The following is a 22,877-nucleotide window of genomic DNA, read 5'->3' as shown; positions in this document are numbered from 1 at the left end:
TAAAATCCGTCGTAGTCGGCGGCGTGACCGAATTATGGTGCCGAAAATGACTGACGACACACGGAGTAAAGACAACGCAAAGAATGCTCGGATCGACGTCAGATTTCTCAGGGAGATTCCTGTAAACAAAGTAAATTAATCCGTTCGAAAATAAAATTTGGTAAATTTCGGTCTCGGTGGGAATCGAACCCGGGCCTCCGGGACGAGCACGCTTCCCAGACACCACGGTGGTTCCATGGTTATGGCTGACAAAAAGTGTGCCTAGTGCGTGCGTCATTGCACACGCCACGTCGCAGACGTCTGGCTGACTAAACGTGTGGTCTAGTTCGTGCGTCGTTCGGCACACGACAGCGCAGCCAATGGGGAGGAGGTATCGCCAGCTCGTGGGTGTATAAAATAGAGAGCATTAATGTTCAAGTGAACGCCGCTGAGGGACCCTTCGAGTTATGAAGTCATCGCGGGCAAGCGAGCGCGTTTTGATTTGGCCTTGCCGAGGCTCAGTTAGAACGCAGGCGGTAGCTTGCGCGCGCCAGGAACGCACAGAAAAAGCATTTCGCGAAGGGCACTACAATGCTTTCGCATTCCCACACGTAAGCAGCCTTAAGTGTCCTTGCCGAATTTTAACGCGACAGCGTTAAGGACCTCGTTAGCGTTAAAGACCTCGTTAAGGACCTCCGCCGACGCCGACACCATCCGGTGTCGGCGTCGGCGGAGTTGTCCGCGAGCGAAAATTTCCGCATATATTTAGGTATGTGCGTATGCCACGCCCTGCTAGTATATGACATGCGGTATATGTGGGTTCTATTGCCGCATCATTCTATCAGTAAGGTTGTTCATAGCTTGTCTTACATTGTTGACAAAGATATTCCGTGGAATTTTGATAATGACAGCCCACAAACAAATGTCATGAAACAAAACATTGACGGCGCATGCCTTTTATGTTACATCTCCTGCGTGATTTTTTAAAATAATTTCTTTAATTCGATTAGTAACTACAAATAACTTCCTGTATGCTGTGCTTGGCGTCATTGATTATTGGCTTCCTGTGAAATGACTAATAAAAACACACACACGAAGGTTGCGCGTTCGATCCCCAGCAGCGGCGACAAGTTATCTTTTCATCCACTTTCACTTCCCCTTTTCTTCATTAGTCTCTACATTTGAATTCCAACCACAGTCAATTAACCCTATGCTTTCCTTGTCATCATTGCCTGTTGGCTTTATATGGTAGTGATTAATGAAAATCAAACCCCTCTGTTTTCCTTCTGCTCTCGTTCATTCCCAGCGAGGGTCTCGAATCTGGCAGCCTTGGTGCCATTAGGTAGCAAACGATGGTTTATTATCCACGTGCCTGCTCTCACAAGTTCACGCGTAACGCGACGTCGTCGGGTAAAAGTGAATGCTATACATCCGCTCATCATCGCCCTGCGTGGCGCTGGCTAGCTCAGTTAACCGAAGATCGCTAGGCCGTTTGGCTTTGGGAGCCCCCAGTAAATTCGCAAACGAGGCAGTGCAGAACGACATGAGTATGCGCCTCTTTTGAAGTCAGAGAAGCGCAGAGCGAAATTAGTTTTGAAGAAAGACTCCAGAACATGGATGAAAATAAATGGGCGGCTATATTGCAAGAAGTATCCGTGCCTGAATAGCGAGGACACACAATAGAGGAAGAGTGAGTAAAAACTTTATTCAATATAAATAAAGTAAGGCACGATGGTTGTGGCCCCTATTCCAGGGCCCCACTGGCACGAGCGGCTCGCTGGGCTTGGTCCAGAAGAGCCAACTGGCTCTCCCGACCCTCGTCCACAAGCCATGCCTCCCACTGCCTATTCCTCATTAGTGGATGTTGGTGTAATACGGGGCTGTCTATGTGCGGAGGCCTCCTGAAGCACTCCCATGTGATGTGTTTCCGTGTGGGTGTGTCTGTGCACCACGGGCACTCGTCAGTGAACCTCGTGGGGTGTAATCTGCGCAGGTGGTGCAGGTTGGGCTATGTATTCGCCTGAATACGACGCCAGTCCCTCTCCTGTTGTAAGGCGAAGGTTGTGGGCTCGGTGCCCACCGGCGACAAGTTATCTTTCCCTCCGCTTTCGTTTCCCCTTTGCTTCATTATTTTCTACATCTGAGTTTCAACCACAGCGAATTACCCCTATACCGGGTGTTTCAGCGAACTTTGAAGAATGTTTAAAAATTGTCTGTGGCCGATAGCACAATTCTAGTCCTTGAGCTGGTCTACTCGAATAGGTGGACATTACTTGCAGGAAAAACTGAAATGCATAACCAAGTAATTAACAAGAAGTCCTAATTAAATTTTTATCTAATGACCTCATGACACGTATTACAATTTACAAATTCTGGCGGGGAGTTCGTAAGGCAGATCCACTTGGATCGAATTCTCAGGATGACACCAGTTTCGATATATTAATTCCAGAACTTTGCGTAGAAATGCATTGGTGTTCCAGTTACTTTTATGCTTCAATGCAGAAAACGACGTTTTGTTGAGAATGTAAGTGGAACGACACTGCATTTTCGCCGCAAGTTTGACGGCCTACATCTCGTAAATGGTGTCATCCAGACAATGCCTTACAAGTGGATATCCCTTACCGTCGCATTCGCTAAAATTGGTAAATTCCAATATGTGCCATTAGGTAATTAGTTTAAAGGTTAATTAGGGAATTTTTGTTGACTAGTCGATTATGCATTTCAATTTATTGGGCAATATCTGCAACAGGCAATTTTAAATATTTTTTTAAAGTTCTCGCTGAAACGCCTTCTATTTATTTATTTATTTATTTATTTATTTATTTATTTATTTATTTATTTATTTTACAATGCTGCCGCTTTCAGCCGAGAGCCTAGCAGACGGGCATGAACACTTTCTTTTCCGTACATAAATACACGTGCGAGCTACACAAAGAATGAAAAAGCAACAATATTCAACAAAATACAAAAGATAAGGTAGATAAGGTATACAATAGAGCACTAAACAACGCAGAATAAAATAAACAACAACCGGGGCACATCAAAGACAAAGCAAAAACGTGAAATATTTGGGAACAAACAAGTGTATACAATTTTTTTTTCTAAGTACTGTCAGTTTAACATAAAGAGAATAGGGAACAAACATTAGAAGTCGTTAATAATCTCTTGTGATGAGCTCCGGCTATGAAACGAACAGGGATAAAGAGTTTATCGCTGTTAATGACGAGTTAAGTTCATTCCATTCTCTGATAACCCGAGGAAAGAATGAGTATCTGAAGGCATCATTAGAAAAGGAATACTCGGTTAGCGTATGCTCGTGTTGATGCCGTGTTATTCTAGATTGCGAATATAAAATGTACTGGGTGATATCAATTTTATACTGACGGTGCAGAACTTGAAACAGGAATTTTAGTCGACCTTGGTTTGTTCTCGTCGATAATGTGTTGAGGCCTGAGGAAGCTAAGAGACGTGAAGGTGAGTAAGTAGAACGATATTTGCTATGAATGAACCTTGCGGCTTTTCTTTGTACGGCTTCAAGTTTAGCTATGTTAATTGCTGTGTAAAGAAACCAAATTGGTGCTAGCGTATTCTAACATGGGTCTCATAAATGTTTTGTAGGCCAGAAGCTTAATGTTCGTTGGAGCGATCTTTAGGCGTCTTTTTTGATAAAATAGCTTTCGCAGGGCAGTAGTTGTAATATTAGTTATGTGTGTTTCCCAATTGAGGTTTGACGTCAGCGTTATCCCTAAATATTTCTGCTGCTCAACCATCGAAAGAGGCGTGCCAATAACGATATAGGTGAAATGAGAGGGTTGCTTTTTTTCTTGTTACTGTCATTGCCACTGATTTATTGACGTGAATAGACATTTGCCACTATATATATATATATATATATATATATATATATATATATATATATATTCCTTTCGTATATATTAGCCGTACCAAGAGCGATTACGGGAGACACGCCTGTGAAGGGTACGAAACTAAATACGTTGTCACAGTTTTGTCTTGACCTTCCAAAAGCGGCTCAATAGCCTACTTTCTTGTTGAGTTATTCTACAATCGAATAATGCCGACGGAACTATAGAATATTGCGTGAAAACTGTGCTTTATAAAAGTATATAACACTATGCGACCGTACTTGGGAAGCAGTCTGAAGAAAATTACTCTTTTTTTAATTGGATCGTGATCGCACACACATACTGTAAAAATGAAACATGAAAGAAGAATATAGTGACAGCTAACTAGAACCTGTGTAAGTGCGGGCGCGTGTGGAAGCGTATAGGGAGACAGTATTATTCCTTGCCTCGAACACTGCAACTGTTCCTTTGTATAAGCGGGACGCACGCAGAATTCCGCAGTAGAGTTCTGTTTTGTTGTAGCGCATGGAGAGCCGCAGACACACAGAAAGGCACATTAGAACGACACGCAGAGCTGTGTGTGGTCTAACGCGCCTTTCTTTGTGTCTGTCGTTCTACCTGCGCTACGACAATGTAGAAAATGCTACACCCAACAAGTCTATACAGCTACCCTCCTCTGTCAGGGTTATCTTTCAGCATTGGGCGTTCCCAGGTGACCTCCCTCCCAAAGAGTGACCGAGCCAAATGGTGCTTAATCTTTGCTGATTTTACGAGAACGAGAGTAGGGTTAGCATGACATGGCGAACGCCGACGGGCAAAGTTAATATTTAGTGCTTTATGCGAGCCAACAATTATGGATGTATGCAAAACTTAGTTACCCCACAAATCATAGATGCGGAAACGTCGACAAACAGTCCACATTTGAACGATAAAAGCACGAGGGAATGTCAGGCGCGGACACTGAGACAACATGAAGAAACTTGCCTTTTTGTTCCACGCAAAGCGACTACGACCGCCACGCCATGCCGAAAGTACGTCGTAAATACGCCGCATGTGGTTGCAGCTTAGGCGTGAGAAAATAGCTGAACCTGCCACCTAATAGCAGATAAGGTTCAACACACCTCGGGCTGACCTGTGGTGATGGTCGCCCTCGTGTGCCCAGGAGTTAGGGCCACTTCAGCGAAGCTTGTCTGGTGACCGAGAGCTTTATTGTTCGAAATTCCCGCGTCGAAGCAACCAGTCGCGCAGAGTATGACGTGCAGCCAATAAGTGGCCCGAGCCTAAACTACAGCGAATAAAACAAACAATAGGTCTCGCGGGAACCGAACGAGTGAACTAAAATTCATCTTATCAGCGAGTTGGAGTGTATATATGGATGCTTGCGCAAATCTGCTGTCTGTCGCATCACCAGTCGGCAAATAAACGAAGTAAAAAGAAAAAGGAAAAAGCAAATAGAAACCAAGGTCACGCCGCGTAAAAATGCGTTTTTACGAGCACGTTGGGCGTTGATCAAAAACATTCGCAGTTTCGCGCGAAATGCGAAGCATCGATTGCTATAGCAAATAAGTAGACAGTTATACAAAGTAAGGATAGTAGTTTCATCGGCTACATAAACTTGTAACCGCTCGCTTACTAACTAAATTAGCAAGCATGGTGTTACGCGCGCACCAGCAAACATGAACACATTTCACCCGATGACTTAGGACACTCGCTGTCAAAACGCTGGCATGAGGAAGCGCGGCAGCAGCAGCGAGTGAACTGACCTTCGTGCTGCATCTCGCTCCAACGCGAACTAAGTGGCGAGAACTCAGCGCACACGAAGCTATGAACACTTGGCGCACTCGGTCCCCATCGCAGATCGCTTTCCAGGTAGCGCCCGTGCGGCCGCGCGCGCCGCGCCATAAGCAGCCGCCGCCGGAGTAAAAGGCACCCCAACCCTCCCCCCCCCCCCCCCCCCAGTGCCTTGCGCGCGATGGAAAACGGCGCGCTTCCTCGCCGTCTTCCTGCCTTGTGCGCGCGAGATTGAACCACCATCTTCGGATCACCCTCGCAGGCTTTCACTCGCACATACAGTATACCGCAGGTGCCCGCGATATTATCGCACTTGGACTTTATACGGAACGTCACGGCGACGTCGACGGCGGAAATGCGTCTGGAGTGTACATATAATTGCTATCGCAATAAAAAAATTTAAATTTATATCCCTTGACAGGAATTTCATTGCACGCACAGTTATCGGGAAAATATGCAGCATTTCCCCGCGCCTCTCTTTATGCCGCTTTGGCCATTGCAACAAGTTGCAGAAATTCCGAGAAGCAGCATTTCATTTCTTCGCATACCGTCAGCACGTCGTTACATTGGTTTCTGAACGCTGGACTCGGAATCTCATTGGATAGCTAAAAAGAACTTCGCAGCACGTGTAACTTCATAACATGGCCACGCGCTTAACTCGCGTCCAGCAAGAAAAATCACCTGTCTCGTGTTGCTTAAGACAGCTACGGCACTGCGAGCAGGTTAAGCTTACCAGCTAGGTCGAGATATAAGCCTACGGCTGAGGCTAACCGACTTCTCGCTTGCTGATATATTTATTTGCTGCTTGGAGAAATGTTACGCGCGCACAGCCTACAGAATCTCTAAAGTGAGCACGATCCACGTTCCCTCATTCTTCAAACTTGCTTTAACAGGCAGCAATGAACCCGCTGCGCGCAAGTTGCCAAAGTACCAACATTTTGCGGTAACATCGTGTGACGTCTCTATCTTTTGGCTTCCATGAGCTGCCGAAAGGTAAGTGTCGCTCCAAGGTGTGCAAACCTTGGGATCGCTAATAACACGCAGCTGCGCTATTGGTGGTTGTGTAAGACATAAGCAGAGCGCAAAAGTAGCAGCTACCGGCAACGCGCCGATAGTGTTGTTGACATCTCCTGTGTTCTATATGCTAGCGTATCGAAAACAAAAAAAAAAAGGAGCCGTGCTAACTGCGCGCTTTCCCGCAGCCATGCCCATGGCGCGCCACTCCGTGGAGGAACTCGTGACAGTAAAGCTGCGGCACGAAAAGTCATTGCCGCTGGGCCAGCCCATCGCGGTCACCTGCGTCGTCAGCAACCACCTGGAGAAACGGTTCTACGCACAGCTCACGATTATCGTCACATCAGTCACCTACAACAACCGGTTTCCGCGGACGATCTCCACCAAGGTGTACAACGTCACCATGTCGGCAGGTGGCGGTAAGCGGCTCGAACTAGCTGGTGCCCTTGTCGTTGCTTTACCAAACAGTGAGGTTGCAAGAATCTCTCTCGATAAGAAATTGCTAATGTTCACATACATACATACATACATACATACATACATACATACATACATACATACATACATACATACATACATACATACATACATACATACATACATACATACATACATAGTATGTATACAAAACGCCCGTGAACTTGTATGTATGTACGCGTTCTAAAGAACCTGAGGTGAGGAATATTAATCCGAAGTCCCCCACTACGGCATGCTTCATATCGTCGTTCTGGCACGTAAAGCCAAATCACTTTTTTTAAGAAAAGAAAGCTCGCCTCAATGTCTCCTCACTGCGCACGAGGGCGTAAAATCAATCAGAAGGATAGCAATGCACGTCGCAAATATTGCTCCTCCAAGTGAGTACACCAGTGAATGATTAAATACACAGGGCTTCATATCAGACATAAATAATTTCAATTCACAAAAGCATAAACGACAAAATATTTTAATAAACCGTTGGCCTATAGGTACTTCGAAATGCAGTGATCAGTTTCAAAAGTCCACGCGATGTACTTTCCTTTCGATCCAGAGTGGACTGCAGGGTATATTTTGAAAGCATTGCAGTTAACTGCAAATATAAGGACAATTTTATAACTGGATACGAGTTTGAGTCTTTAAAAAGTTATCTTTATCAACATTTACCATTTTACACAAAAAAGTTCTGAGTGTACAAGGTGTTTTACGTAAAATGAACCAAGGATTATTAAAAAAATGGTTAACCACAGTTGAATGAAACCAACGACATATGGTTGGACGTCATGTGGTGCTCCTTGGAGTATTTTTTTATATTCCGTTTAATTAGTTCGTGAACAAAGAGAAATGATGCAAAATTGTTAATATTCACTTTAGAGCCGAGTGCTTTTCGTTACGTTGTGGATGGGGATTCAGAAACGACCGATCCAATTTTTTGTCGCGACGTACATGCTGCGTGGTGATTCTTTTCGCCGTTTAAGTAAATCCAGCGAAATAGGAAGTAAAATCACGTGACTGCGATCATGCGCTACCGTACTGCAGCGCTCTCAACCCTGCGTCGAGACTATCTCTACCAGGCAGTACGGCGTTTCCTTTCCGCGTGCCACCGCCAAAGATGCTGACTCACTGCGAAGCAGATGCCTTGAGCCGCGGCCGCTCATTTGGCCACGGTCCGCGCGCACAGTTATTTCGCTCGAAGCACGGTTGAGAGCACCGTTGAGAGCGCTACAATAAGATAGCGCATGAGCGCAGTCACATGGCTTTACTTCATATTTCGCTGGATCGCCGACAAAAATCATCACACTGCATGTATACGTCGCCGCAAAAAATTGGATCGGTCGTTTCTAAATCCCCTCTGTACCATGCAATCAAATGCACTTGGCCCTAAGGTGATTATTACAAATCTTGTTTTTAATCCTTGGTTAAAGTTACGTGAAACGCCCTACATATGCAAGTGCCGTGCCCCCTCAGACACAAGTCTCCCTAAATAACAAAGTCATGCAGTCTTGCTATTCTACATTCTTGAGGTCTTCGACCATATCGCAAAACAATGGAACACGGCGGCGCAGCAATACAATAAACACGTCAACGTAGAAAGCATCGTGTTTCCACGTCAGCACCAGCTTCGTTGCCCACAGCGCCCTGTTGAGGTGGCCAGGAGTATGTTCAAATACCCTCTCCCCGCCCCCCAAAAAGAAACATATGTTTCTTTTTAATTTCGTATTTATATTAGGGAAGTACGAATATTCGATGTTTCGAATACGAATAGAATATTACCAACTATTCGTATTCTGTTGTATCCACCGCCATGCCCAGCCAGATTACGCCGTAGAGCCGGAGAACCGCGAAGTGAACAGCTCCAGCACAAGCCGTTTATTATTAGTCCGCGATGTATATATATAGATACAGAAGCAAGTGGCGGCTAATCCGGCCAAGGCGCGTGCCTAGCGCCGTCTAGTTTTACACAAAATAACTATTAGATACCACGGTCTTCTTATGCGAAAATTAACTATTCAGCGTTTTCGAATATCAAAACTAATCAATATTTCGCAACCGACTTTCATAGTAGGGTGACTGTTCTCCGGCTGCTAAACAAAGCACATTATCAGAAGTGAAACAAGGACAAAAGTTTTCGAAGCAATGCAGAAACAAAATGTTGCATGACACACCTGCCAACATTCCCGGATTTTTTCGTAATGTATACAAAATTTGGCTTGTTTTACAATTTTACGAATGTTGCGTCAAATTTTACGAATTCTGTTCGAGGAAATGCTGTTCTTGTCAACCTTCCGTTGAAAGTCTGCTTCTGAAAGGGCGCAAGAAAGGTGCTTGCTTTGAGCAAGTTTATGTTCCGGAAGCAAAGCTTAACTGACTACACGCCTGAAAAGGCATGTGGTCAGTGTAAGCTCTAAAGAAAGCACCTGCTATACCCCCTCCCCCCTTCCCGCTCTTTCACTGGGTGGTGTGGAGCCTGCAGGTTTTTGCGAATTTTAGCGTTCGCAGGTTGATCAATATGATAATGCGTCTTGTTTTCGGTTTCGTGGCGCGAGCCTACGTGGCAACCTGCGAATTTTCGCTGTAGTCTGTCATTTAATGTTTATTGCAGTCTAGTCATGTAGCAGTCAAGCATCGTTTATGCTACAACCAGTGATGCCTTCGGCACACAAGTCTTTCAGGAGCTGTTTCTGTTGCAACTCTTCTGGATCCGAATTGACGAAGCTATTCGCTCGTAAGTGGCATATGCCATTGGCTGGCCGAATTCGCTTATGATATGTGCACGATCACCACTGGCTCGAATTCGCTCTTACGAAAAAAATTCTAGCTTAAGAGCTGTTTTTCCGAATGCGGGCCCTGATCTTTTTTTCAACAACCATGTATTTAGCGTTTTTGAAAAGCTAGTCATAGCCCAACCAACTAATCTTGGAAAGCTTGTTTGCAACCAGGCTCTGAAGATGTTGAGAGGCTATTCGTGCATTCTTTAATGGCAATTAGTGATCTTATGTTTAAAGCTGATCCTAATCCTCCGTGATAGCTGTCTGAATTTTTTCACTTTTTTCAGTACAAGCATGGTACCTATAATTATACCGACATAAATTTTCCTGCTGTAAAAAATTGCGGCTGAACTCATCTCACGATGACTGTAGACGGTAATGTGGTTAGCATCCGAGCAATGTAGCGACACACCGTATTTCTGAAGTCACGTTTATCTAGCACCTGCAGTGGTGATTCTGAGACTTCCGTTACTGACATATGCGTCGTCGCACTTCGCTATGATACTCGTTTGTCAAGGTCGCCCATGAGCATGTAGGCATGACAACGAGTGTATGACGCCGACGCAGTGACGACGATAAAATTACGAAGAAGGAATGATGTGGATGGAACAACAAAGACGGTATGACGACAACCGGATGGCGAAGCTGGAAGGACGACAATGGCACGACTACGATGGCACGTCGATGACGTTATGACAACGGATGCACGACAGCGAATCTCTGACGACGACGCACTGATGACTATATGGCATGACAACGGTGGTATAATCACGACTGAGTAACGACGGCGTGAATGCGACGGAGTGAGAACGGCATGACGACAATTGGATGACGTTAATTAAATTATGATGATCGCAAAGCGACAGCGTGACTCTGACGGCATGACGACATTTGTAAGACGATGACTGTAACGACGATGGCGTGTCAACGGCGGCATGACGACAACTGTATGATGACGACGCAATGACGTCGGTGGAATGACAAGGGTACGTGGACAATGGGATGAGTACGAGTTTACGACGACAATTGCACGACGACGACTGTCTCACGAAGCCTGTCGATGGGGTGACGACGATGGCATGATAACGAGGGCATAATCACGGCTCAATGGCGACAGCAGGATAACGATAGAATGACGAAAAAGGATTGACGTCGATGGAACAACAAGTGCCGTATGACGAGGATGGCATGGCGACAATGGGATGACGTTTGTGAAGTGATGACGATGTTAAAACGACTACATGACGACGACGGCGCGACGACAATGCCATGATGGCAATTGCGCGACGATGATGGCGTGACGACGATGGCCATGACGAGAGTCGGATGACGAAGTTAGAATGACGATGATAGAACTACAGCGACAGCATCACGACGACGGAGTGCCAATGAATGCATGACGATGGCTGTATGACGCCGATGGCGTGATGACGTCGGCATGACAAGAATGGAGTCACAAAGCTTGAATGACGACGACGGCATCAGTGACCCCGACGGCATCCCGGTCACTAGCACATACCTATTGGTTGAAGCTTTTAGACAACTTGGGACATTGGGTTGGCGTAGAAGGCGTGACAACAGTGGCATAAAGAATCAGACCTGGAATGACGGCGCTGCAACGGTGGTTAGACAGACAGACAGACAGACAGACAGACAGACAGACAGACAGACAGACAGACAGACAGACAGACAGACAGACAGACAGACAGACAGACTAATGCCTCCTCTACTAGATGCCTGCTGCGTCGCTAGTCTTCCCATTGGAGCGGAGGTTCCCGTAGTTCAGGGTAGTCGCGGAGAGACGGCGCTCGCAGCCGACCCACTTCCTGTTGCGGAGGGAGTGACGATTACTAGGCTGGCGCGCGCTCCACCAATGGCTTGACGAGAGACCGCGGGTCTTGCCTCCGGGATCGCAACAGACGCCGCTAAAATCTCGGAGGCAGGGCTACGTGATTTAGGTTTGCAGCGGCCACCGCAGCTAGCGCTCGCAGCTGACCCGTGTTAACCCGGGTGTGGAAGAGTAAAGAGGAGAGGGGCAGGAACCAGCCTCTCGGCTCACGCGGCAGGCATCTAGTAAAGGAGGCATTAGACAGACAGACAGACAGACGGACAGAGAATGCTACTCGCAATAGTATATGCGTCTTCGTTTCATTTTTTGTTCTATTTGATATTCGATAATTTCTATTCGCATTTAATTTTCTTTATTATATGGTATTTAGGGGCGGGGAATAAACTTTTATTGTATTAGTATTTAGGAGATGTCGCCTTTAATTGGCGCCGGCTACTCCTTTTCACATAGAGATTTAAAAAGAAACGAATAAATCGTAACACAAATAATGACATCATAACAACACTAATTCCGGTAACATAAGTACACTAATGTCACACTATAACTGAAAGACGACTCCAAATCGTAAGAACACAAAGTCCAGTCCCGTAAATAGACTAATGCCACACTAAAACAAAAGTGAACTCAGTAACACAGCAACACAGAGTCCAATCACATATGTGTACTTAAGTAAACACAAAGTCGGTCACTTAGCTAGACTAAAATAAGGGCACATAAGAAATCACGGATTAAATTCTTATGAAGTTACAAAAAACCAGGCATTGTATTGGCCAAAGTCGGGTAAAAGAAAGACATAGAATGCGCTATCACATTTAAACACTCTATTTAATATTTTCTGAAAATATCGCTCGCTTCTAGAAATCTTCGAAGGGCCAGTAACGCTCGTCTTTGCAATGAGTATGTTGGCCAAGGACCTAAGATCTTCCTGAGGCTTTAGGCCTGCGATCTAAGGCCACTAAATCAAGTGCTAAGTGTTGTCTCTGTGTGTGTAGTGTCGCGGACATTCTAGCAGAAGATGTTCTACATCTTCATCAGCGTGGCCACAAGTGGATTCCGCACTATCAGCTCTTCAAATTTGATGTAGAAAGTGTTTTGTGTACGCGGTACTGAGACGCAGACGGTGAATCAGCGTTTCAAAAGTTCCGATTGTATTTAGTGTGGACGGGACTTGAAATTGAAGCGATGGGTTAATTTGAAGTAAATCGGAAGATTTCGTGTTCTGATCAACCATGTCACTTAGTAATCATGGGCTGATATCCTTCTCAGTATGCGGCGCAATTCGCCTTGTGTTAGTGGGAGACCATGTCTGGCGTTTTGATTCGTATTTGGTTAGTAATCGATAAAGTTTATATTCGCCCACCTCTAATTTTTATATTAGCGCGCTAGCGCTTTGGAAAACTGCGTTATTAGCAGCTGGCCATACCAGACAGTGACATGGTGACATTTTAGTTTCGCGCATTGCTCGCCTCCCTTCGCAGAGCAAATGTTCCACGTCATCGCCCAGCCACAAGACTACATCAAGACGCTCCGCGGTGAGTGCATGATCACCATAGAGGCAACTCTCAAGTACAACAACGACTTGGCCTACGCAAGGAGCGTCGCCACTATACAGTTACCCAAGCTCAAAGTAGATGTAAGTCTTTTATCGAGTCGATGTTCCACTGCTGCAGGCTCAGACAGAAATTACGCCCAGGCAGGATTGCGATTTTAGTACATATGAAATGCGGAAGCACTGTCATGGGGCATCTACAGATTCAGTTTTTATAATTCTTTTCTTTTCTTCATGTAGAAAAAAAGATCACATTCTAGCTGCCACTGATGAAAAAGTAATAATTTTTGGCTCCCTTCCCCGAATATTTTACATAACTAGTAAAAAATCACAGTCTTGAAATTTTGAATTACCAATCATACAACTCCGACATTCCTCAACAAGCATAATGTTGCAGGCGCTTCATTGAACTTTAAAAACAGGTCAATTTGACTTACTATACTTTACCTTAAAGAACACCAAAGTTCTAGGAATGGGTCTTTGTAAAACTTCTGTCACCAAGGCAAAACAAAAATTGTGTAAGAGATAATTTAACAAAATGATGCCGCACATTTAGCACCCTTTTACTAGGTTAACCTCACACAATTGTAACATCGATTTTTGTTGACGAGTTACATATTTGTGAAGAAGACCAAAAACAATCATGGGAACCGAGGGACTCGATTTTTCGTTAATTACAGCCCATGATGCCAACAGACAACGAAGCCAAGGAAAGGGTAGGGGAAATACCTGCTCTATTGCTTAAATTGAGATGTAGAAATAATGACAAACATGAAAATGAAAGTTGACGAAAAGACAATTTTGCACAGATGGGAGCCGAACCCACATTTACCGAATTACGCTTGCGGTGCTCTGCCGTTAAGCTACAGAGGCATCTGTCCCCTTGTCCAGTTCCTTTGGTATTTGTGTATGTGCACTAGACATAGTCCTGATTGGATTGGGCAAACATTAATAAAGGCCCTGCAGGACGCACGTCAGCGCGCAGTGGGCACTGACGTTCGTTTTTGACATTTATTGGCAGCCCCTTTGAATTGGCATCCCCTTTGAAGCAGGGCGGTGACAAATAGTCACCTAGCCTGCTTGAGTTAATCATGTATGCTATAAATGCTTTTCATTCTAGCATTTTCATATACAACCCCTTAATCTTTCTTTCTCTTCCTCAAAACTTCTCTATCTACCTTGTACCACTATCTATACCTGAAACGGATCCGGTCGTATCTGTACCTGTCGGATCCGGTCCCTGCTTTTTTTTTCACCAATACTTTAAACGTGTCTTGTTTATCTAGACTGCTGACCTGTTGATGCTTCCATCCACTTTAAGTCCCAGCGCTTGCGGAAGGTGTACGTTACCTACGGTTCTCACTGGGTGAATTCCTTCGCATTCCATTAGGATGTGCTGAGTGGTCTCCGGATTTTTCGCTCCGGCATACACATGCCTCATCTTCTTGCGAATGTTTGCTCCGGTGTGTTTTGTCCTTAGGCAACCAGCCCGAGCTCCAAATAGCAAGGCACTGTCCTTTGTGTTATCGTAGAGATTTCCCCGCTAATTTCTTTCTTCCCATTCTTGTAAATCTCCAGGTCTTCTTTGTTTTCATTCTTTGCATACAATTCGCTGTCTCTGTTTCTCACAATTTCTTTTTTGGTGACTTCTGAATGTGTTAAACAGTGCCACTCACGGCCATGGCGGCAGATTGGAACAACTTAGGATCAGGCAGCGAGCCAGTAAACTCTCATATTCTAGCTCACTGCATCAAGGCTGCCCAAGTTGAGACCCTCGCTGACGTTTTAAATGTGACGTTCTAAATTTTGGAGTTCTGTGTCTTTTTTTTTTCAATTTTAGTGAACAAATTGAGGATAAATTTAAAATTCTTCGCTCAGTACAATGACACTCATATATCTCATTTTCAACACATTTCGTTCAGATAGGCTCACCTAAACCTAATCGGAGACGTTCTGCGTATCACCCTCATTTGGACATGCCGTTGTTGAGCCAGGATTAATGCATCTCCTTAAAGGGGCCATGACACGGCCGCCCAACAGTTCTCTGTTTATATTCGTAACTGAGAGTAGAGGGTCCAATATGGTTACACACGCAAAAAATAAATTGGGCTCTCGGCGCATATTTTTTTAACCTAAAATTTCAATTTGAAATCGCTGCCGCTCAACTCCTTCCGCCGACATCAACCGCCATTTTGGCAAGGCTATGTGACGTCAGGAATTGCAAGGGCCACCTCTGTGTCGTCTGTTTTGAAACAGTTCGAGACCACGTCGGACGTCTTTCTCCACAAGCTCTAGCACCCAGCGGCGTAGGAACGGCGTCGCCGCTGAATTGTGCACGCAATTCCTTCACTTGCGCGAAAAAAATCAGCAGTAAACCGCAGAAATGCGCCAAAACCATGGAGGAAGTAAAAATATAGAAAGGAGCATTACGTCACGCAGCAAGCCTTGGCAACCGGATGCTCCTTGAGGCCAAAGTGGTGGCCCTACACGTGACCTCTTGCGTCGACATCACGGAGCAAGAATCGAGATTTGGTGAGAGGTTTGGTTCCCAGAAGCTATGCCAGTAGTTTTTATTCGGTGCGCGCTTGTTCAGCAGCACTTCCATGGCTCTGCCGGCAGAGCGGGAACACTAAAACCAACAGCGCACTTTGACGTGCGATCACGTGTTGGGTCACCAAATATGGCTTCAATCTTTTTCTTCCTCCATGACCGAAACGCAACATGCAATACGAAGCGACGTATGGCGGCCATAGCATATTTAGAGCTCCTGCAATCACTTCCGGTGCGTGCAGTGAACAAAAGAATGGCCGTCGAAACTAGCTTCTCCTACCCAAGAGAGCAGTTTCCGGAGGTGACTATTTATTTCGTCAGCACTCAGTGTCGCCAGACTGCTTTACGGTTCAACTGCGACATTAAAAAAATTCGAATACAAATTATTTACTCCACCGCATACACTCCAGCTTGCTGTGGGACACGTAATGTTTCACACACGTGCATAATTTAAGCTCGAAAATTTGGTGTCGTGCCTCCTGCCCCCCCTCCACCCCGCTAAGGGTCCGCGCAATACTTCTGCCGAACCTAGACTTTTATTTGGATTTTTTTGTTCATTCTTCATTTGGGCGCGTATTCCCTAAACAAGTTCTTGCGTTAGAACTGTTCGTGTTCCCATCCATTCAATCTGGCTTGGGGACGCGCCACTCCCCAACGATTGGAAAACCGCTCTGGTCACTTTCATTCCCAAAGCTGGCAAGGCCATCAACACGGACAACCTTTGCCCCATCTCTCTCACCTCGTGTGTGGGCAAACTAATGGAGACGATGGTGCGTGACAGGTTGTCCGAGTTCATGGAAAATCAACACATCTTCGCAGGCTCCATGTTCGGATTTCACCCGCACAGGTCCGCACAGGATGTTCTGCTACAACTCAATCGGGACATCCTTGACCCGGTCGAGTGCTCCCACAACGATAAGGTCGTACTCGCCTTAGACTTGAAGGGGGCCTTCGACAACCTTACTCACGAGGTAATAATCACTCATCTTTCACAAACCGGCTGCGGACGCAACGCGTTCAGATACATTCGACAATTTTTGACAGATCGTGACTCCTACATTCAAATCCAGGACACTGAACACGGCCCCTTCCGACTTGGAACCAGAGGAACACCGCAGGTTGCAGTGCTGTCTCCTCTCCTATTCAATCTGGCTATGATGCACCTGCCGGCCCAGTTGGGTGCTGTCCCTTGTGTGCAGCATGCGCTGTATGCCGACGACATCACCCTGTGGTCCACGCAGGGCTCACTCGGAGACATTGAGGCCAACCTGCAACAAGCGGCGACCATAGTGGACCGTTATGCTCGCCACTGTGTCCTGCAATGCTCCCCTCAAAAGTCTGAATTTGTACACATACGCCGCTCACCAAAGTGTACCACCAAAATTGAGCTCTTTCTGGAGACAGGACCAATTCCTGAACACACAGAAGTCCGGGTACTGGGGCTTTTCATTGATCAACATAGACGGTCGAACACTACCCTGGCCAAGCTCCGTAAGGTGGCGGACCAGGTGGGCCGCATGGTCCGCCGGGTTTCCAACAAACGCAGGGGGTTGGGGTGCAAAGACGCCTTGCGGCTGGCGCATGCATTCGTGACCAGTTGAATCTTATATTCGACTCCTTACCTCCACCTTCGAAAGCACAACGAGGATGCACTCGAACTCATCCTCCGCAATATTATTAAGAGAGCCCTCGACCTCCCCGTGAACACCTCCAACCAGCGTCTCCTGGGTCTAGGCATGGTGAACACGTTCCGGGAGCTCCGAGAGGCTCACTTAACTAACCAATACACACGCCTCTCTAAGACGCTGTCGGTTCGCCACCTCCTTGCCCGATTACACATCCAACACATCACGCTTATGGAAGAGCGAGTACGACTCCCTTTCGAGTGGAGATGCGCCCTCCACGTACGCCCTCTTCCTAACAACATGACACGTGAGGACCATAATGGTCGACGCCTGGCGCGGGCGGAAGCCCTGGGCCGCCATTATGGGTCGAAACCCGGTACTTATTACATGGACGCTTCCGGCCCCCAACATGGGGGATGGTAAACGGCCGCAGTCGTCCACCAGTCCAAAACAGTTAACGGGCTTGCATTTCGCGCCCGCGACATAACTCATGCGGAGGAGGTCGCCATTTCACTGGCTGCTACCCACTCTGATTCCAAAACAATTATCTCCGGCTCGCGAGGGGCCTGTCGGAACGTCGAGCAAGGCTTGGCTCCATACTTAGCCTACCGACTACTTCAAGGTTGCACCTACACCGGGGACCCCGCTCACCGGAACATAGTATGGGCTCCTGCTCATATGGGTCTCAATGGGAATGAGGCAGCCGATGCCGCCGCCCGCGCGCTCTCTCTCCGGGCTTCCCTTCTGGGCCCCGAGATCAGGATCTCGAATTCAATCTCGCGTATTCTTTTAAAGACATTGTCCTGCATTATCTATCTGGCCATAGCTTTTATCCTCACCCGAGTAAAGAACTATCTAAGACGGAGGAGCGGCTTCTACTCCGTCTCTATACGAACACTCTGCTGTGCCCGGCAGCACTCAAACATTTTAATCGTTCTTTCACCGGCAGTTGTCCGCACTGTGCGGAGAAGTCTTTGGACATCTTCCACATGGTGTGGGCCTGCCCATCTAACCCAGCTATTGCCCCTCACCCCAAACCCACTCGGGAGGACTGGGAAGCGACCCTGCTCGGCTGCTATGACCTGCAGGCCCAAAGGGCCTTGGTCGAGCGCGCCCGGGCAGCGGCCGACGCCACTGGGGTCACGTACTAGGGATTCCACCTAGTAATTTAAGGGCCGGGCCCTTAAGGACCGGCCCATATGTGTACCTCCATGTGCTTCTCTTCTGAGAGCAATAAAAATTTTTCATCACCACCTTTCCATCCAACTGTGTTGCTGGACATATTATTAGCGAAGGCGGTTGGCCAATTCCAGACTTCTCTTACGAAAGAAAATCTTCGCTTTCATTCTATAACAAAATAGATCGGCTGGGTGCCCCCAGCGCCTACTGGTGGCGCAAGGAGCACCGTCAGCCACGCGTTCCAATCGTATCGCGTTTCAATTGCTGAGCACTCTACATAAAGTTTTCTGTGATATGGAATGGTTTCCTTAAGGAAAAACATTTCGTCTTTCTCTACTGTTGCCTGTGGATTAGATGTGTATGTTCCGTGATAGATTCGCAACGTTTCTTTAGAGCAATAAACTGTTTTGCATTCGCAAATAATTCATTTTATCAAATAATTTACAAGGCCCAATATGCATATCGCGATGATTCGAGAGTGCTAAAGCTAAATAATACTTGGGCAATAACACTCATTACGGGTAGTTGTTATTGCCGTTAAAAGCAATTGTCTTTGTCGTATCCTGACTAAAGTTGAACAGTACAAATTAAAGACTAACTCAGAGTAATTATTGTCGCTGTACGAATCTGTCATAACAAATAAGCCTTAAGAAGGTAAGGAGGTATACGCATCGTGCACCCCCCCCCCCCCCACACACCCTTATATCCGAATATTCAGAAATAAAACCAAAGTGGGGGGGGGGGGGGGGGAGGGGTATACCGATATAGAGCTAAAAAAAAAAAACATGATGTGGATATGCGGACCGTTCTCCTCTCGGCTGCTGCCAAACATACCTTTCCGGAACACTCAAACATCGCGCCGGTGTTAGCACTCACGTCGCCATATCATCCAGAACCTGCTGCAATGACAGTTGAATAAAGCATGAATTTTAAGAAAGCAAACTTTCCTTAGGCCCCCGTCTATGATATGGGTCAGAGTGAGAGGGTTTCAACTGAATTAACGGCAAGCCGTCGTTAACTGTCTGTTACTAATTAACATTGGTTCATCACAGCTTAGCCCGACTGTCAAAACAAAAGTGACGCAGATAGCCACAATTTCTCGGGCGAGGCCACTTAAGATACATCGCTAGTGCAAAAGACGTGAAAAGAACTTACTAAAGCGAATGAGGTGCGGCGTACCGTTGTCTTTCAGTGGATATCGGAACACTGTAACATATATGTGGAAATAGTGCTACTGGTGCATCAGCGCGGCGGGCACATTAAGAGAGTATACGACTATTGCACTCCCTACAACTACATCTGAAATACGTCGCATATCAAGCCGAGAAAACATGGTTCGATGAAACTGATGACTTGTGATCTTTATTGCATGGATCTCCTTATTGAATTGCATGCACCAATAGAGCTTAACGGGTATCTAGAAACACTCATTTACCGTCTGCGACTGCATTCCGCTTTCACAAAATAGATTCTACATCGCACTGGCCGTGTTGAAAACTCTCGCTTTTTTTTCGCATTCCTCTCGACGCCGTAACAAGTTTCCTGCATCTTTCGGCAGCTGACTCCCGTCGGACGGAACGGAGAGGTCTACTACAACGTGTCGATGAGAAACCCGCTGGCGATTCCACTCACGAGCTGCGAGCTTGCCGTGGAACTTCCGGGCTCTACGCGCTTCCTGACACCTACTCCCGCTGGGTAAGTACCAAGACAGATGGTATAGCTCAGTCCAGTCAAAACATCACCAAAGTCCATTAAGGCCATTAAGAGTGTCGAATACGCTGGCTGCTCGGCTTGACGTGGCGGACGCGAGTCTAGCAATTCAAATTGGACGAGTTGGTACCGGATCATTTTAGAAAAGGCGCGTAAACGAGCTATAAAACAAAGAAGGAAGGCGGGACAAGTGCGTCTTCCTGCTTCGCATTGTTGCTCGTTCTACGCACCTATTCTCAAACGGAAGTATTTCACAGCAATCCGAGTACGTCCGCAAAATTGTGCAAAATACGCCCTCAAAAATGATGGGTCCGCCATGCTCACCTGCTTCACAGATTTAAGATGAGGTGCGATCTCGTACGGAGACGAGGCCAGTGATGAGAACTTCGATCCCCTCGCGAACCTGAAAACGTCTTTTTTGTACGTCTATGTTTAAGTAGTTCACTTCAATTACAAAAATGTACTGTTATTAATCTCAGTGCGCAAGTGCTACTTCGAAAGATAAGCTAAAAAATGCTTTACGCAATTGTCTCCACGAAGTTAAGCTTTCAGCGGTTCTTCGGCAACATTATGGGCAGCGCGTTTGGGCGGCGCGGCATCGGAAAGCAACACTCTGGCCCTTACTTTCTCCGCCACTATACAACGTCTCTGACCGTCGTGCGAATGCAGACGAAACCTTGACGTCCTAGCCAATAATAATTCTAGTGTTCGCGCGAGAGCGCTACAGGTTTTGTTTGTTCTGACGCAGGTCGGTCGAGCCCTTCGGTGTCTTCTTCAAGAGCGGCAGCATCGTCCGAACGTCAGTGTACACGCGCGAGTTCAACGCGGCCTTCCACTGCCGCGAGATGCCCATGATGAACGGGTACCGCATCCTGCAGGCGTCCTCCTGACCTCGCGCTTTGCAACAGCTCCAGTGTCAGGGAATAAAACCAAAATATCGACAAAGCTGCGCACATGTGCATTTATGCCTGACAAATGTCGAACTTCTGTGTCCGGAAAGCGTCGGGTACACCTCACGCTGCTGGCGTCAGCCTATCTGGGATTGGCTTTTCCTGTTGACACAAGCGGCGAGAAAGGTCACTTTGCAAGATAGCGGGAGGTGCCAGGCCCGCTATATGTGCAGGCCTTGCGACTTCAAATGGGAACGCCTGACGCGTGATACAAAGGGAGTTTTCTTTTATGTAGAATTTATGTATTATATATAAATGAGGAGGTGCTGAGCCCAGCTCTACACCTCTCCGAAAGAGAACTTAGCCTGCCTCGACTGCTTGTTTCACCAGACCAAACAGGTAGTAGGCCGTAATGGACTACTCATCCTATGCGACTTCAACGCCGCGCATGCCGCGTGGAGCAACGCCAGAAACACGCCCATAAGCACAACACTACAACGTCATGCAGCAGGGTCAACTCGCCGTTCTCACTGATTCGCAACACCTTACAAGAGTGTGCAACGACATCAATCGATACATGTGTCCTGACTTAACACTAGCCTACCGACTCCCGCACGCCGAATGGTGCAACACAAATGTGACGCTAGACAGCGATATCGCTGCAAACTTACAATATATACAAGAAACTTCCCACACCGAAGAATCTGCACCACCAAGCTAACAGACTGGACAGCCTTCAGACAAGATCGTCTCATCACTGGTCTTACCAACGTCGAGAACCTTATGGAATTACTCAAAGGTATCCAACCACAATTGATAAACACTGCAAACACATAGCACTCACCACCGACAACCCAGCCGTTGATCCACACCTTCTACACCTTTGGGAAGTCTCACATTGTCTCGCCAAAAGATGGTGCCAACAGAAATACAACAGACGTTAGAAACTACGCATCGCAACCCTCACGGCAGACGCTGAGAAATACGCCGACCATCTCGCACGACAGAACTGGGTTTAGGTGTGCACTTCTCTACAAAGTACTCTGGGCATAACCAAGAGATGGCATATTATCCGGCACCTTCTCGATGCTACTCAAACCTAACGGGACAGCCAGCACACCATGAAGCGAATTCTTCAGAACCACCATGGAACCAACAACTAACTCCTTCTAGACCTTAAAGACAAGTACATCAGACATCCATGCACAGCAGTCGAAACCTCTCCCGAGTACACGGGGTGTCCAAATGAGAGACTAGACCTGCCAATCGCTTCATTCGAACTTATGCAAGCTCTGAACAAGCTTACTCTCACCACGACACCTGGCAGCGATTGAATCACCAATTAACTCATCCGGAACCTAGAATACGACTCCCTGCAGGCCATACTCCACCTTAAATTGGGAGACGGATAGCTTACTTGCAGAATGGAAGTAAACCGAAATTGCGTGAATTCCCAAAACGGGTAAAACGCCCTGTGTCATGCGACCTACACCCCATATCACTGACATCCTGTCTGGGAACGTTCTTTGAGCATATTGTCCACGAAAGACTGCAACATCACAAGGAGGACCAGCATCTCTTCCCAAACAATGTTTGGTTTCGGCCCCAATCTTTCCACCCAAGATATTCTACTTTA

The 22,877-nt window shown here is 46.6% G+C and overlaps 1 protein-coding gene across 2 annotated transcripts in view; it reads left to right on the top strand.

The window, feature by feature from the left end:
• The window catches only part of LOC142563416 (hemocyte protein-glutamine gamma-glutamyltransferase-like), a 65,753-nt gene extending 44,179 nt beyond the window's left edge, over nt 1–21,574 (top strand). The window contains exons 11-14 of one of the 2 annotated variants that reach the window (XM_075673978.1): nt 6,836–7,066; nt 13,217–13,371; nt 20,200–20,336; nt 21,100–21,325. In XM_075673978.1, the coding sequence (XP_075530093.1) occupies nt 6,836–7,066; nt 13,217–13,371; nt 20,200–20,336; nt 21,100–21,241 (665 nt within the window). In that variant the 3' untranslated portion in view covers nt 21,242–21,325. Of the gene's footprint in view, nt 1–6,835; nt 7,067–13,216; nt 13,372–20,199; nt 20,337–21,099 lie in introns of both variants that reach the window. The other variant, XM_075673972.1, reaches the window with a different exon arrangement.
• Nucleotides 21,575–22,877: the final 1,303 nt, after the last annotated feature.

Source organism: Dermacentor variabilis, chromosome 1 (genome assembly GCF_050947875.1).
Source record: "Dermacentor variabilis isolate Ectoservices chromosome 1, ASM5094787v1, whole genome shotgun sequence".
NCBI classification, from domain to species: Eukaryota; Metazoa; Arthropoda; class Arachnida; order Ixodida; family Ixodidae; genus Dermacentor; species Dermacentor variabilis.
The sequence above is the reverse complement of the archived record's forward strand: the minus strand, read 5'-3'. Positions and strand labels throughout refer to the sequence as shown.